This window comes from Trichosurus vulpecula, chromosome 8 (genome assembly GCF_011100635.1).
Source record: "Trichosurus vulpecula isolate mTriVul1 chromosome 8, mTriVul1.pri, whole genome shotgun sequence".
Classification (NCBI taxonomy): Eukaryota; Metazoa; Chordata; class Mammalia; order Diprotodontia; family Phalangeridae; genus Trichosurus; species Trichosurus vulpecula.
In genome coordinates, this window is record NC_050580.1 from 52,512,491 (window position 1) to 52,528,674 (window position 16,184).

General features: G+C 43.5%; 1 protein-coding gene across 1 annotated transcript in view; it reads right to left on the reverse strand.

The window, feature by feature from the left end:
• CSPG4 (chondroitin sulfate proteoglycan 4) overlaps positions 1–13,697 on the reverse strand; it is a 118,305-nt gene extending 104,608 nt beyond the window's left edge. Inside the window, exon 1 of the mRNA XM_036736505.1 lies at positions 13,470–13,697. Coding sequence (XP_036592400.1) covers positions 13,470–13,697 — 228 coding nt within the window. The remainder of the gene's footprint in view (positions 1–13,469) is intronic.
• Positions 13,698–16,184: the final 2,487 nt, after the last annotated feature.

Genomic DNA, 16,184 nt, shown 5'->3' on the forward strand with positions numbered 1-16,184 from the left:
AGAGTCAATGGCACCCGAAGTCAGCCTTAAAGGAAAAGAGAAATTCTGAAAGACAGATGCTGAGGCTGTCTATCCTTGGCAAGGCAGGGCTTGTGTAAGGTGTGGAGGTGAGATTTGAAATATTGAGTTTGGAAACACATCATATGTAGTCTAGTTTGGCCAGAATGTAGTGTGTAAGGATGGGAATGATATGAAAGGAGACTAGAAAAGCAGGTTGAATACAGATGGTGAAGAGTCTTAAATGACATGATAAAATTACAAAGCAGATTTAGGAGGGTAAATAGTCTATGTATGGCTAACCTGGCTATCGGTCTCAGTTTTTTTTTGTTATCTTTGAGGAGTGAAATTATTACTCTCATATTTATGGTCTGCAGACATCCTTCTAAGCCTGGTTTGGTACTTATTCCTGCTTTTGAAGTAGGTAAGCAGACATTCAGATCTGATAGAATCATTATAATTGTAGAAATTACAATTTTTGTTGTTTAGTTGTTTTCAGTTGTGTCTAATTCTTTGTGACTCCATTTGGGGTTTTTTTTGGCAAAGACACTGGAGTGGTTTGCTGTTTCCTTTTCCAGCTCATTTTACAGATGAGGAAACTGAGGCAAACAGGGTTAAGTGACTTGCCCAGAAGAAAGTGCAATGGAAATATTTTGTCAATAGTAGAATGTTTTGATTGGCACTACTGAAAGGAATTATAATAATGCTGCCATCTATTTCTCAACCATTCTTGTCCTCCGAGGAAATGCTTTGGGGCCATTCTTTTGTCACTTGAAATTTAGAACTGGAAATCAGGCAACCTTATAGACTTGTCCTCATCTTCCTCATTGAATAGTTTTTCTTTCTTTATTTACCTCGAGCAAGTTATATTTTCTTTCTCTTACTCAGTTTCCTTTGCATCAATCTCTTCAGTTTCTGAAAATGAGAACCAGGAACTGTGGGGTAGAAGTTGCAAATAGGTAGATTTTTGTCTTGATGGGAAGTAAAAAACTTCCTAACAATAAGAACTATTAAAAAATTTAATGGATTTCTTTGGTGGGTAGTGGATTATCCCCTCATGGAGAGGCAAAGGCTTAGAGATCAGATTGGGTACATAATAGAGAATATTCTTATTTGGGTAAATATTGGGCAAGGTGGAGCAACAGAGGGTCATCTAGAAACGTACTCAAAGTACAATGTAGATAAGCTATAAGACAGCCATTTACTTTCTCTACCACAAAAATAAATTCCAGAATACAAAAGACTCATGAACATTCATTGACAAACTTGTAAAACATGAAACAGTAACTTAAAATTCCTGCCGTACTCTCCTAGGCGCTTAACACTTAAAACATGAAACACTTTGTTAGATCCTTGAACAGATTATCTGCGGCCAAGGTAGATACATTCATCTCAGGATTGCTGTTCACTTACCTACGCTTAGTGAAACACAAAACTGAAGAGATACCCAGAGCCTCGAGATCCCATCTTAGACTCACCTAGATAGACATACGATTTTGATTTCATGTATGAACAGTTGCTAGAGTTGCAGGAGGGAAGGGGAGAAGGAGAGATTCTTCTCCCCATCTCACTGAAAGTCTGGGAGAGAGCTTGAAGTGTCCTAAGCAGCCTTGACAGAGAGAGAGATACAGATAGAAAGAGACACAGAGAGATAGAGACAGTCAGAGACAGAGATCCAACTAGAGGCAGAGAGAGATACAGAGACAGAGATAGAGACAGACACAGATAGATATTCAGAGATAGTGATACAGAGACAGATACATACAGACAGAGATAGAGAGAGATAGAGACAGACACAGATAGAGATAGAGATACAGCTAGAGATAGAGAGAGATACAGAGACAGACAGAGATAGTCAGAGAGATAGAGATAGAGAGACAGAGAGAGATACATACAGAGATAGAGAGAGATAGACACAGACAGATAGAGATAGAGATACAGACAGAAGGGATGGAGAAACAGAAAGAGAATAAGAGAAGATGGAGTCACTCCTCTCAAAATTTCCTGAGTGGGAAGCTTCTCTTGGCTCAGGGGCTAATTCTCTTTGGCACAGCCTTCCTTCTTTGTCATGGGAGCCAAGGTACCATTTAGGGATTTCTGAGTCATCCCAAAACACAATTTCATTGGGAACAATAATGGGTCTGATGTGTCTTCCCAAGGCACAATTCCCTCAGCACTGAGCCAGAGCATATGTTTCTCCAAAAGTGGCCCAGGGCACAAACAGGACCAATTCTGTGCATGTTCCATGGGATGATCCCTTCAGGTGCATGTCCAGTAGATTGGGAGGTGGCAGGGGGAAGTGTCTCCCTTCATTACCCCTGTTATTCAAATGAGGAAATTAAAGCCCAGAGAAATTAAGTGACCTAGCTGTGGCCACACAAGTAGGAAATAGTGGAGCCAGGATTTCAAGCTAGTTCCCTGGACTCTGAATTCAGTGCTCTTTTCACTGCTGTGCCATGAGAGGATCAGATGAGGGAACTAGGGATGTTTAGCGTGGAGAGGAGGATTACTTATGGTGGGCATGATAGCCATCTTCAAGTATTCGAAGAGTGGTCATGTGGCAAAGGGGTTAGAATTGTTTTCCTTGGCTATAGTAAGCAGAACTAGGGACAATGAGTGGAAGTTTCAGAGGTGTAGATTTAGACTTGATGAAAGGAGAACATTCTTAATTAGAACTAACCCAAAGTAGAATGGGCCATTGTGGGAAGTGGTGGCTTTTAGGAGGTATAAGTTTTTGAGAAAAGGTTAAATGGCCCTTTGTTGGGTTACATTGTAGAAGAATGTTTTGTGTGGAAATGAATCCACTCACTATACATCATAAATCTAGAGCCAGGAGGCACCTTAGAGTTCATCAAGTATTACTCCCTCCTTTTTCAGAAGAGGAAACTGAGGCCTGGAGATTAAGTGACTTATCCAAGGTCATACTGCCATTAAGAGTCAGAAGTAGGACTTGAACCTGGTTTTCCCTGACTATACATTCAGCATGCTATCTCCACTACCCCACAGCAGCTCTTTAGACTCAATGGTTTCTGAAATCCCTTTCTTCTCTGAGATCCCATGATTCTGAAACTACTTTTGTCATGTCTGTTAGGAGTGACATTGAAGAAGCCGTATAGGGATGAAAAGATGAAATTAATGACAAGCCATTGCCCTGCTGTCATCCATGGTGTGTAGAGGTATGTAGAGGTGGCATTAGCTGGGGGCATTTTAGGAGGAAGAAGGAATGTCATTAGTTACTGGTGAGTAATTAAGCTGGCCAGGACCTTGCTCTGGAGATCCAGGTAGTGTTGTTGCACTGCATAATTTCCTGGGAAACTTCTGTGGCCTGGATGTGTCTGTCTCTCTGTCTGCCTGTATCTTTCCAATTGTGCTGGGATGGCAGCTGGAGAACAGTGTCCTGTGTCTGCTTTTTTCATCTTCCATGCTGCGCTTTCTTAGTATCTTCCCCATCATTATGTAGATGTCAGTAATTAATTCCGAGTAGGGCTCTTGCTAATGCCATGAGGAGACAGGTTCTGAGCAACTCTGGGGGGGCGGAGGGGGAGAATGTTCCCTGAGAGGGGTTCCAGGTCAGCCAGCATCCTCATCTGGATAACACGTGTAACTGGAGCCTCCCCCCAGCCCAGCAGCACATGGCAGGCCAGTGCATCATTAACTTCATTAATTCCACAATCCTCCAGTTGTTGTTCCCTCTTTCCATGTCAGCAGGCACATGGTCTTTATTAAAGGCTAATTACCAGCCAAGTTTGGGCTCAGGGGAGTAGAGTTGGGGGCGGGGGCTAGTGGGATGAGGCATTTAAGCCAAAATAACTTTCTTTTTAGGAATTAAAAAAAATACAAGTGGAAAACTTAGGGTTTTGCCTCCTTGAAACTTGAAAACTTTTGTAGTGAATCTACCCTTCTCCCCATCTCATTACCCCTGCCCCAAACCATGTACATTCAACACATAGGTTCAGCCCCCAAATAGCAGAGCCTACCTTGGTGATTTCTCTGCATTTCACAGAGGGCTTTCTAAAGCATACAACCAACTACACAACCTGTGTATGGTTCAGGCCTGGCAGGCAGATCACCAGCTGCCATGAAGATCTGAACCCTGGAATATCTGCCCCAAAGTCTATCACCAGGAAGAAAGAAAACCAAGCAGGAGGGTAGAGAGGAAGAATGGAAGGAAGGAAAGAAAGAAACAAGCATTAATTAATTAATTAATTATTAAAGTGCCTACTATGTGCCAGGCACTGTGCCAAGTTCTATACAAATATTATCATAATCCTCACAACAACCCAGAGAGATAGGCACTATTATTATCATTCCCATTTTATAGTTGATGAAATTGAGGCAGAGGTTAAGTGACTTGCTCAGGGTCACACAGCTAGTAAATATCTAAGTCTGGATTTGAACTCAGATCTACCTGACTCCAGGCTCAGCACTCTCTCCACTGTGCCACTTAATCAAAGAAAACAAATCACGATGGGAGAGAGGAAACAAAGTATTAGGGGAGGGAAATCATAAAGTATGACGAGAAAGAGGTTGATAGACCTGCCCAAGGCATGCAAGTAGTCTAGAACTTGAACCCACATCCTCTGTAAACTGCACTCTGTTATCTCTCAATACTAGATTATTTGACTAGCCTTGTATAGCTGTGTAGGGATGTGTGTTCATTCATAGACCCAATATTCCCACAAGGCTTGTGGCCAAGAAATCTCACTAATTAAAGGAAATTCTCTTTGTACTACATGTCTCAGAAGCTTGTGTGTGAGCTCCCCAGTGTGGTGACGTTACTTAGTACATCCTGTGATTAGATAATGCTTCCAGCAGGTGCCATTTAAAATTGATTCTAGGAGCCTTATTAAGTAAGTTGGTGAAGGAGAAGTGTGAAGAAAACAGCAGTCACCTCTGGACTATGCCTATGTTAGTTCAGGTGGTAGAAGGAGCATCAGGCCAACAGGTGGTAAGGCATAGATTTAGGCTTCACCTCCAATTCTCAAGGGAGATCAGCTCTGCCACTTCCTTCCTGGGTGACTTTGGTTGTCTTTTATTTTATTTTATTAATTAATTAATTTATTTATATTTTAGTTTACAACATTCAGTTCCTCAAGTTTTTGAGTTTCAAATTTTCTCCCCCTCCCCACCCAAGACAGCATGAAATTCTATATAGGTTCTACATATACCTTCACACTAAACATATTTTCACAACGGTCAAGTTATTAAGAACTATAATCAATGGAATGAACCATGAGAAAAAAGAAACAAAACAAAAAAAGACAGCAAATAGTTTGCTTCGATCTGCATTCAGACCCTGTAATTCTTTCTCTGGATGTGGATAGCTTTTCCATCAGGAGTCTTTTGGAGTTGTCTTAGAACCTTGTATTGCTGAGAAGAGCCAAGTCTATCAAAGTTAGTCATCGCAGATACCGTGTGTCTGTAATCATATTCTGCTCCCCTCACTCAGCATCAGATCATATAAATCTTTCTAGGTTATTATGAAGTCTGTCTGCTCCTCATTTTTTATGGTTAAGTCTTTTACCATCTCCGAGAGTCTTCAGCATTCCGCTCTGTCAACTGAGACTGGTGGACTAAGTTATCTCTAGCTTTAAATCTATGAGCCCCAATCTTAGACTTCAGTGTCATGAGAGCTAGGAAAGCCCTAGCCTTCAGCTGCTGTTTGAGAAAGATCAATAGGGCTTTGCTCTCTATGGTAATTTCTGGTCATGTTCCACTCAAGATTGCTGTTTGTGGGGAGTTAAAAAGACAAGTTACTAGTTCAGTCTAAGGCACTGACTCCTTTCCCCCAGTGAATTGGTGTTTCCTTTTCTTACCATGTTGGGGGCACAGTGGGGTTGGAAGAGTGGTTTAGCAAGCCCAGAAGACACACTGGGGATGGTAGCATAGAAATGGATGCCACGAGTGTTGGATACCTGTCGTTACACTGCAGGTCTGTGTTAATTCTTTGCTTTGAAACCATGTGTCTTCTTCCTTAGTCTAGTATGAAGACCCATATTGATTATGTTTACTCAGAGATATGAATTTGAACAACGACAGATATGAGTATCTGAGAGGGGGCCATAGTAAGAGTAGCCCTTGGTTATACAGAGAGGTGGCCAGCAGTGGATGGAGCACTGGTTCTGGAATCAGGAATATGGCCTCAGATGCCAAATTTGTGACCCTGATCGAGTCACTTAATCTCTGTCTCATTTTCCTTAATTGTAAAGTGGGGATGCTAACTTGCAGATTTGTTGTGAGGATCAAATAAAATATTTGTGAAGTGCTTAGCACAGTGCCTAGCACATAGTAGGCAGCATATAAACACTTCCTCATCTAGAATCATAGAGTTTAGGAGCTGGTGACTCAAGTCAACAATCATTTATTAAGTGCCTACTATGTGCTAAGCCCTGTGTCAAATACTGAGGATACAAAGGAACGCAAATAGTCCCTGCCCTCACGAAACTCACAATGTAATAGGTAAGATGATATGCAAACAATTATATCTTGTACAAACAAGATAAATTGGTGGCAATCTCAGAGGGAAGGCACCAGTGTTGAAAGGGACTGGGAAAGGCTTCCTGCCAAAGTTGGGATTTTAGCTGAGACTTTAATGAAGCTATAGAAGCAGGAGGAGGAGTGAGAGCATTCCAGGCATGAGGTTAGGCAAGAAAAATACAGAGAGGCAAGAGACTGAGTGTTATGTCTGAGCAACAAGAAGGCCAGTGAAGGTGGATCGTGGAGGTTGGTAAGGTATAAGACTGGAAAAGTAGAGAGGGGTCATCTGTGAAGGGTTTTAAAAACCAACAATTCAACTCAATAAACATTTATGAAGCGCCTACTATGTGCCAGGCACTGTGCCAAGTGTTGGGGGATACAAAAAGAGGCAAAAGACAATCCCTACGCTCCAGGAGCTTACAATGGAACGGTGAGAGACAACGGGCAAACCAATCTATACAAAGCAAGCTAGATACTGGATAAATAGGAAATAATTAAGAGAGAGAAAGCCCTGGAATCAAGAGACATTAGGGAAGGCTTCCTGAGAGAATAAGGAGCCACTGGACTTTATTGAATAGCACAGTGACATGGTCAGATGCTCTTTAAGATCACTTTGATGGTGGGGTGAGGATTGGACTGGATGGAGGCTATAAACCCTGACCTTCTGCCTCTGTTTCATCCCCCAGAAGGGGGACAGTGGCATTGAAGGACCAGATCAAGCCGTCTCTCCTCCCGGGAGACTCCCCTCACCATCTAAGCCTTTATGGATCTCCCCCTTTTCCATTCTCCCACAACCTTTCATATTTATACTCCCCTTCTGGCCTGTAGGACACCCAGGCTGGTGATGCGAGTTGTGTTTTGATGGTGTTTCCTCAACCAGACCATGGATTCTTTGAGGGCAAAAATGGGGTCTTACTCTTCTTTTGTCATTCCCTTCAGTACCTAGCTCAGGGCTCAGCAAAGACTTGTTGAACCAGCAAGTAAATGACCAGTGCCTTCTTCCAGGGGGGTGCAGAGAGGCTGAAATGTCAAATGTTCATTTTGTTCACATTCAGGGCAAAGGATTGGGGCTGGACGCATGAAGGGCTGGGGAAAGAGGTAGGAAGAGCTTGGTTTGGAAGGGCTACAGTTGGTTGGTGGTCAAGGGAGGAAGAGGAGGAAGGCTGTGTTTGGGAGTGAAAGGACTTGGGATGGGGCACAGAAAGGGCTGGGAGCTATGTGAAGGGCTGAAATTGGCATGGTTAAGGGTTGGAGTTGTAGTAGAGTGAAGCTGGATCCTTTAAAAGGCTGGAGTGGGACTGAAGTCTTGGAGTATAGAGTATGAAGGCCTGCATAGATGAAGAGCAGGGGTCCAGGATGGCTTGAATCTGAGTACGTTTCCTGGACCCCTTTAGCTGGGAATTCTCTGAAGCAGGGCCAGGAGACTCCCTGGAGGCCAGCAAGGCTTCTGTATTCAGTTTCCCCACACCCTACTCTCAGATGGAAACTACCACAGGAGGCTCCCTCCAAGTTTGACACAAATCCCTCACTCAGTCAGCCTGGAGAAGGGGGGTGATGATGGGGGACGAAGGTTTCAACAGGGTTATTTATTCCCAACAATTACACAATTCAGGAGCAAACGGGTTCTGTTTGCTACACTCCGGGGGCCCAGGCTGGGGCGAGGAAGCCAATGAGGTTGGGGGGGTGGGGGGAGGAAGAATGGAAGTCCTAGCCAGAGAGTTGTTCCAAGTTCCTCCCAAGCTGGGAGTAATGGAGACAGAAGTCCAAACTCTGTGGGCCTGTCCCCTTGTAACATCTGCTCTTCCCTGTCCCCACAGTAAGCAAGAGATTGGTGTGCATGTGTGTGTACATGTGTGATATATATAAACATGGCCGGAGGGCACCATGACATGGTTAGATATAGTTGTACTCACCATGTGTTCTTTCATTCTTTTTTTCTTTTTATGGGGTGAAGAGGGGGGAAAGAGAGGATTTCTAAATATTATTTCATGCTGTTAACCCTCACTCTGCTACGCCTGGCAGCCTACCAGGGATGATTGAAGCTACGAAGGCTGAGAGAAGGAAAGCCATATATTTCCACTAGCATTCAACAAGTATTTAAGCAGTGCGTGCCTTATGTGACTAGCATGGCGCTGGGTACAGTGAGAGGTTCCAGTGTAAAAATCAGTAATGGAAAAAATCCGGGGGGAGGGGTGAGGGGAGAGGGGGAGTCAGGACTCTTAGGTACGTCCTAGCCCTGACTCTGACAATAACTTGCAATAGGATTTGAACAAGCCTCTTTGGGCTCTTGTCTCCCCATCTGTAGAATGGGCTATGAGTTAATAATGTTTGTTAAAGGACTATATGAATACATAATATGCTCATGTGACCTGGTCCCTGCCTGTCTTGGAGGAGCTGGGTCTTGGAATCAGAATTCTTGGGTGGGAGTCTTGCTTCCAACACTACCCATTTGTGTGACCCCAGATAAGTCATCACGCACTTATTAAATGCCCACCATGTGCCAGGCACCGTCTCAAGTGCTGGAGATACAAATAAAGGCAGAAGATTAGCCTGTGCCCTCAAGGAGAGACAATACGAAAACAACTACAAACAACCAAGACAGATACTGAATAAATGTGAAATAATCACAAAGGGGAGGCAGGACTCACGTTCAGTGAGATCAGGTGAGGCTTCTTGCAGAAGGTGGCATTTTAGCTGTCACTTAATATCTCTCAGCCTTGGTTTCCACATCGGCAAAACGGGTACCACAGTTAGTTTAAATGGTTGTTGTGAGACACGTGTTTGTTAGTCTTTGTTGTTGTCATTTTTCAGTGGCGTCTGACTATTCATGGCCCCATTTGGGGTTTTCTTGGCAGAGATACTGGAGCAGTTTGCTATTTCCTTCTCCGGTTCATTTTACAGATGAGAAAACTGAGGCAAACAGGGTTAAGTGACTTGCCCAGGGTCACCCAGCTAGTAACTGTCTGAAGCCAGATTAGAACTCAGAAAGATGAGCCTTCCCGACGCGGTGTCTGGCACTCTATGCACTATGGCGCCACCAGCTGCCGCTTGTTAGCCTTTAGAGCTATATGAATATGCATTATGGTTTTTGTAAACTTAAGAGTCCTAAATACATGTGAACTTATTAGTAAGTCCCGTGAAAGCAAGGACTGTTTGTTTTTGTCTTTATATCCTCAGTGCCTAGGACGGTGCCTGGCCCACACAGCTTGTGGACTGAGGGATCATAATTACATATTATTGTTGTAGTAGTCATCTAGCTGGGGATATATATATATATATGTATATGCACATATATGTTATAAATGCATGTCATACACACAACAGGTGCTCAATATTTGCTTATTGAATGAATGAATGAATAGTTTGAAGGAAGATATGATCCTAATAGAACAATCTCTGCTTCCTAGAGAGAGATTATTACAGGGCTGGGTTGTTTTAGGTCCTAGGGTAAAAAACAAGAGAAAGTAATGGGCAGGTCCCAGGACACATGATAGAATACAAGTAAGTGTATACAGTTGTCCAAGCTGTACACAAAGGGCCAAAGGACTTCCGCTTATCATAAGTCACTTTGCCCCTTTGAGCCTGTTTCCTTCTGTGCAAAATGAAGGGGTTGGACTTGGTGGCCTAAGGTTCCTGCCAGTTGTAGGTCTATGAGTTCATGATCCAGTGAAGTAGAGACTCTATTAGAATTCATGGCCTCTGACACTTGACACACTTACTAGCTGTGTGGCCTTGGGCAAGTCACTTAACCCCAATTGCCCTGCCTTTCCCCCTCAAAAAAAAAAATCAGTTGGGCTAGTCAGGGAGGACTTTTTGGAGAAGTTGTCTTGGCACAGTCACTTGAATCCACTAGCAGGTAAAGATTGATAGAGGGGCAGCATGAACAGCCATAGAGAAGCCCTTTGCTGACACGGCTGGGAACCCAAGGTTCCATTTCTTAGACCCTGCTGGCTACCGTGCCGGGATCTCCCTGATCAAGGGTGGGGTTTTGGATCAGGTTGTCCAGCTTCTCTGTAAGTGGTTATTTATTCCTTGAATCAGAGGTTCCAGCCTCGCCTCACCCTTAGTCCTGCTTCCCTGCCCCATGGAATCAGGGAAAAGGTTCTTGGCTCTATGTCTTCCTTCCCTTCCCTTGATCCTGGGATGAGAACTGCCTGCTGGGAATAGATGGGAGATTGAACAAAGGTCAGGCCTGAATATTCTAGAGGGGACATGACCATTTACCTTCTCTTCTTCCCTAGAGGCCCGGATATCTCCTTTCTTCCACTCCTATGTCTGTCCCATCTGTAGTTCAATTCAACAAGTGTTTTCTTTATCTCTCTCTTACAGGTTTGGGGAATGAGTTCCCTACATTTGATCTTGGATAAGTATTGCTCTGGTGGGCAGCTCTAGGTGGCACAGTGGATAGTGACTCCAGGCCTGAAGTCAGGAACACTCATCTTTCTGAGTTCAAATCAGAGGCTTACTAGCTGTGTGACCCTGGGCAAGTCACTTAACCCTGTTTGCCTCAGTTTCCTCAACTGTAAAATGAACCGGAGAAGGAAATGGCAAACCGCTCCAGTATCTCTGCCAACAAAACCTCAAACGGGGTCATGAAGAATCAGACATAACTGAAAAGACTGAACAAAAACAATGACGATGATGACATAAAGCATTATTCTAGTTAATGGTCTGGAGTGAGGTTCTTCAAGGTTCGTTCACTCTTGAGGGTAGAGAGAGCTATCTAACTACCTTAGTCCTTATGTAGAGATGTGGATTTAGTACCTGAGCCTTACATTCACTTGTGAAGCTTGCTGATTGGCTGAAAGGAAGCTGGAGCTTATAGGATGCTTAGGTAGGTGAACCTCCAAATTGGTTTGGGAGTCATCAAGGCTGAAAAAGGACGTTCTGGCCTGGGGTCCACAATGAGCACAATGCTCATCACTGTCATTACTCAGAGGGCTTAGAGACAACTGTGCTTCTGGTATTCATAAGAGAAGCCCATGAAAATTCCTACTAAAAATAGGAAATCTATGGTTCTTCTCCCTCTGGCCAGTTCAATTAATTTAGGGGAAATTGGAGGGTGGGGTTGATCACTTAGGCCCAGGCCAAGTTGAGTCAAGCCAGAAATGGGGTGGCTCACGTTGGTCTGGTCCGAGATGAACTGGCGAGGAGAGGAGAGAAGTAGATGAGAGGGCAGAAGAAAGGCGGGCCTGTCACGAAATTACTCTTCCTGAGTCATTTGACTCTATTTGCTACTTCGTGTGTACACCATGAGACACTTGGGACCCTGCAGTGGTGGTAGTCGTGTGTTGGCTTTCTTAAAGATGATGGTTTGTCATTATATCACTTATCCAGTGAGGGAATATAATATCTGACTTGTCTATTAGGTGGTGCTCCACCAGCCAAGTGGACTCATCAGAGTCTCTCTGGCACATGTGTAGGAAAACCTCTCTCACTGTTGCATTGTGCAACTTGGAGCGGCAGCGCTGAGCAGGTTAACTGCTTGCTAACTAAGTGGGTTCAGATTTTGCTGGGAGATGATATGAAATACTGCTCATTAATGTTAAAAATAAGAAATCTATGACTCTTCCCCACTCTGTATCTGGAATTTCCTCTCACTGTCAAAACTCCCAATATTAGCAAGATGTTGCTATTCAGCATGCTTTGGTCAGATAGATTATTAAACCTAGTGAAAACAAAATGAAAAAAAGCATTCCCTATGTGAAGCTCTCCTCCTTCCACCATCTCCTGAAGCTCTTCCTGTTTACCTTCCAGATCTGTAGGGACTTGGTGGAATAGTCTCAAATTGTCTGAAAACTGTGGAAAGGATTAAGGAAAATGTCATATGCTTAGGACCCCTCTAGAAAGTCAGGGCTTATGAAAGAGAAGCAGAAGAAATGTGAGGTGATGATGGGAACATCATCATCCCCCTCACTTTCATCAGCTGATGGGATTTTTTTTCAATATCAGAAATGTCTATAGTTTTATCAGTGGAAATAACATTAAAGATGCATTACCATTTGCTTTGCTGTTATACTCTAAAGATCATGGGGCCTTTCCATTTTCAAAAAATTAACTTTATTTATTTCATTAAATATTTGCCAATTACATATAAAAGTTTTAAACAATATTTTTTTTTCAAAAATTGAGTTCCAAGTTCTTTCTCTTCCTCTTGCCCTGCCCCACTCCTTGAGAAAGCAAGCAATTTGATGTAGATTGTACATGTGGAGTCATGTAAAACATATTTCCGCTTTAGCCATGTTGCAAAAGAAAATGCAAACAAAATAAAACAGTAAAGACAAAGAAAAATTTAAAAGTATGCTTTAATCTGCACTCAGAGTTCACAGGTCTCTCTCTGGAGGTGGAGAGCATTTTTCATCATGGGTCTTTTGGAATTTTCCCAGATCCTTGTTTTGTTTAGAGTAGCTAAGTTTTACACAGTTGATCATCCTTACAATATTGTTTTACTACGTACAACGTTCTCCTGGTTTTGCTCACTTCACGTTGCGTGTCATATAAGTCTTCCCAGGTCCTCCTCATAGTTTCTTATAGCACAGTAGTATTCCATTACAATCTTATACTACAACTTTTTCAGCCATTCCCCAAGTGATGAGCATACCCTCAATTTCTAATTGTTTGCCACCACAAAAAGATCTGCTATATTTTTCTACATATGGGTCCTTTTCATTTTTCTTTGCTCTCATTGGGATACAGACCTAGTAGTGATATTGCTGGGTCAAAGGGTATACAAAGTTTTATAATTCTTTGGGTGCAGTTCCAAATTGTTCTCCAAAGTGGTTAGACTAGTTTATAGCTCCACCAACAGTAGCGTCTCAATTTTCTACATTCTCTTCGGTCTAGCATTTGGACTGGCGATCTTGATGGCTAGCTGAGCTGCTCTCTCAACAATGACTTTCCAGTTCTTAGAGGAAACATCATGAGCGGTCTCAGCACAGTAAGATTTTTTGCACATCAGAAGCACTTCTAAGCTCTTTGACATTGTGCACCAATACCTTCCTGAATCCACTTGGTAGCACGTGTTTTGTCTTCTTATTGCTTCCATAACCAATACTGGGCATCAAGATCTGGCTCTTGAATTGTCTTTGCACCCTGTTGTCAATGCCTCTCGGTTCACGACGGTTTCTCTTGATCTTGACATATTTGTCAGACTGGTGCTGGATGAACTTCCTGGTCCTCTTTTTGACGATTTTAGGCTTCACGAAGGGTCTGAGGGCAGGCATGGTTCCGGAGAAGAAATAGCAGCCCCTCCACAGAAAGGGCTGACAGAAAGAGGGAGAGAAGGAGAGCAGGGCCGCGTTCTTAAACTCTATAACTTGGTATTTCTAGAACTCTTGTTGATTTTTTGTATTTTCACCCTTTCCTAAATCACTTACAAGCTCTTGTGAAAATGCCTTTCTTGCTTTGGTCTGTAACTGAGAAGGAGGGTGTCCACACCTTGTGGAGAGGCAGACAGCAGTAAGAGAGATGGAAAGTGTGGACAGAGAGGCTACTCCGAGAAATGTTGGAGGGGGTAATTATTAAATTATTGAGGTTACTGAGTGACTAGAGATGGCAGCAGGTATGAAAAGCAGATTTGAATTTTGTTTCTTCTTTAACACTCAGACCTGGCCACCCATTTCCTCAGGGTGCTTGAGAGAGAGCCCACAGTTTTGCTGGAAGCTGGATTTCATTCTTGACTCCAGGGCTGTGGGGGGATCGTGTGTGTGAAGGAAGTCCCAGGCCTCAGTTTCCTAAATGAGACCAGCCTCTGGGGATGACGCAGAGGAGGAGGTAGGGGGCAAGGGTGGGGCCTCATGTGGAAACATTTCAGAGAGGAGGACTGGAGTGAGGCCAGGGAGTCTGGCCAACTGGGGAGATGAAGGTGGGAGGGGGTTCCCAACCCTCCATCCCCTCCCCAATTTCCCTTTCCTCCAACCCTCGTCCTGTACCTCAGCGGCTTGTAAACATGGCAGGAGGCCACATTGGCTGGGACACACAGACTTCTCTCTCTCTCTCTCTCTCTCTCTCTCTCTCTCTCTCCCTCTCCCTCTCTCCCTCCCTCTCTCACTTCCTCTCTCGCTCTCTCCCTCACTCCCTGTCTTCCTCTCCCTGTTGTTGCTGCCTCTGTTCAAGAGCAGATTGGAAAAGCTGACTAGGAGGAGTGAGGAGGCTCTGTGCCCAGGACTCTGCACCAACCAATATTGTGCTGTAGCTGGAACTCCACCCAAGCTCTCTCTCATCTCCCTGGGAAAGCAGAGGGCACTGTCAGAAGTGGGCCTGGAATGACTGATGGTCTGAAGGGAATTGAATGCCCTAGGAGAAACGGATTTTGGGCTGGAATAATTTGGTTCATTCATTTTTGAAGTGATAGTGAAGCAGCTTCTCCGTGCTGAGCTCCTTTGGTCTTGATCTCAATTTGGTCTTGATTCAATCATTTTTTTTCTTTCTTTTTAAACATTTTAATTAAAGTTTTATTGATTTTTTTGTTTTTATACATGTCATTTACAAGCAAATCATCTCTCCACCCAGAGAGCCTTCCCTTGTAATAAAGAAAAACAGTCAAGGAAAACCAAACCACGCAGTGACCACATCTGCTAGAAAATGCAACATTTTGTACTCATGGTCCCCCACCTCATCAAGGGACGTACAATTTATTCATCTCTTCTCTGGGGTCAAGACTGTTCATGTCAATGGGTGATTAAGTTATTTTAGAAAATCAGTAAAATTTCTTGGTCTGGCAGTGGTTTGAGTGGCTTCATCTGGTGGTTTTTTAAGGAGAACAAAAATAAGCATGGTTTGGTTTATGATTCTGTAAAAATGAATCCAGGTCACAGAATCAGGAGTTAGAAGGGATGGACCTCAGGCTATCTAGTTCAACATCTCACCTCTTTCAGGAATTCGGTTCTGCTTGAACTCTTTCAGTGACAGGGAGCTCACAATCCCACTATGCTTTCTGTTCCAATGTCAGACAGCTCCACGTGCTAAGGAGGTCTTCCTTATACTGAGACTACCTTCCTGTGACTTTCTTCCATGGCTCCTATTTGGTTCTGAGAGTCTGTCAGAAATCTGAAGGTAAACAGCTCCTGTTGCTCTAGCTGGTCCTCACATGGCTTGGTCTCCAGGACCCTCTCCATCCTAGTCAACAGCCTTGGCAATGCTCCTGTTTGTCAGCATCCTTCCCAGTACGAAAATGTGCCCAGTACTAAAAGTGATCCTCCGGATGTGGACCTTCCAGGGGAGAACACAGCACATTCATCTTCCTTGTTTTCTTCATGCAGTCTGAAATTGGGATTTTTTTTTTTTTACCATTTTGGGAGCTTCCAGCAAATTCATGTAGTTCAGGCTGTGGTGGACAGTTTGGGTCAAGTTCCTGGTTTAAGGTCTTGTGTTTCCTTCCTTGATGGAAAATACAACTAGGTAGGTGGTACAGTGGATAGGACATTGGACTTAGAACCAGAAAGACTTGAGTTCAAATCTTGTCTCGAACACTTAGTAGTAACTTCTAGTCACTTAATTGCCATCTACCATAATTTCCTCATCTGTAAAATGGGGGTTAATAATATCATTTACCTCCCAGAGTATTGTGAGGATAAGAATGAGATAACATATGTAAAGTGTGTTGCAAATTTGAAGGCACTATATGAAAGTTGCTGCTGATGGGAAGGAAAGGAGGTGCATGCTCATAAAGAGTGAGTCCCTTGAGAGAAGCAAAGTGAGGGAGACCTGTG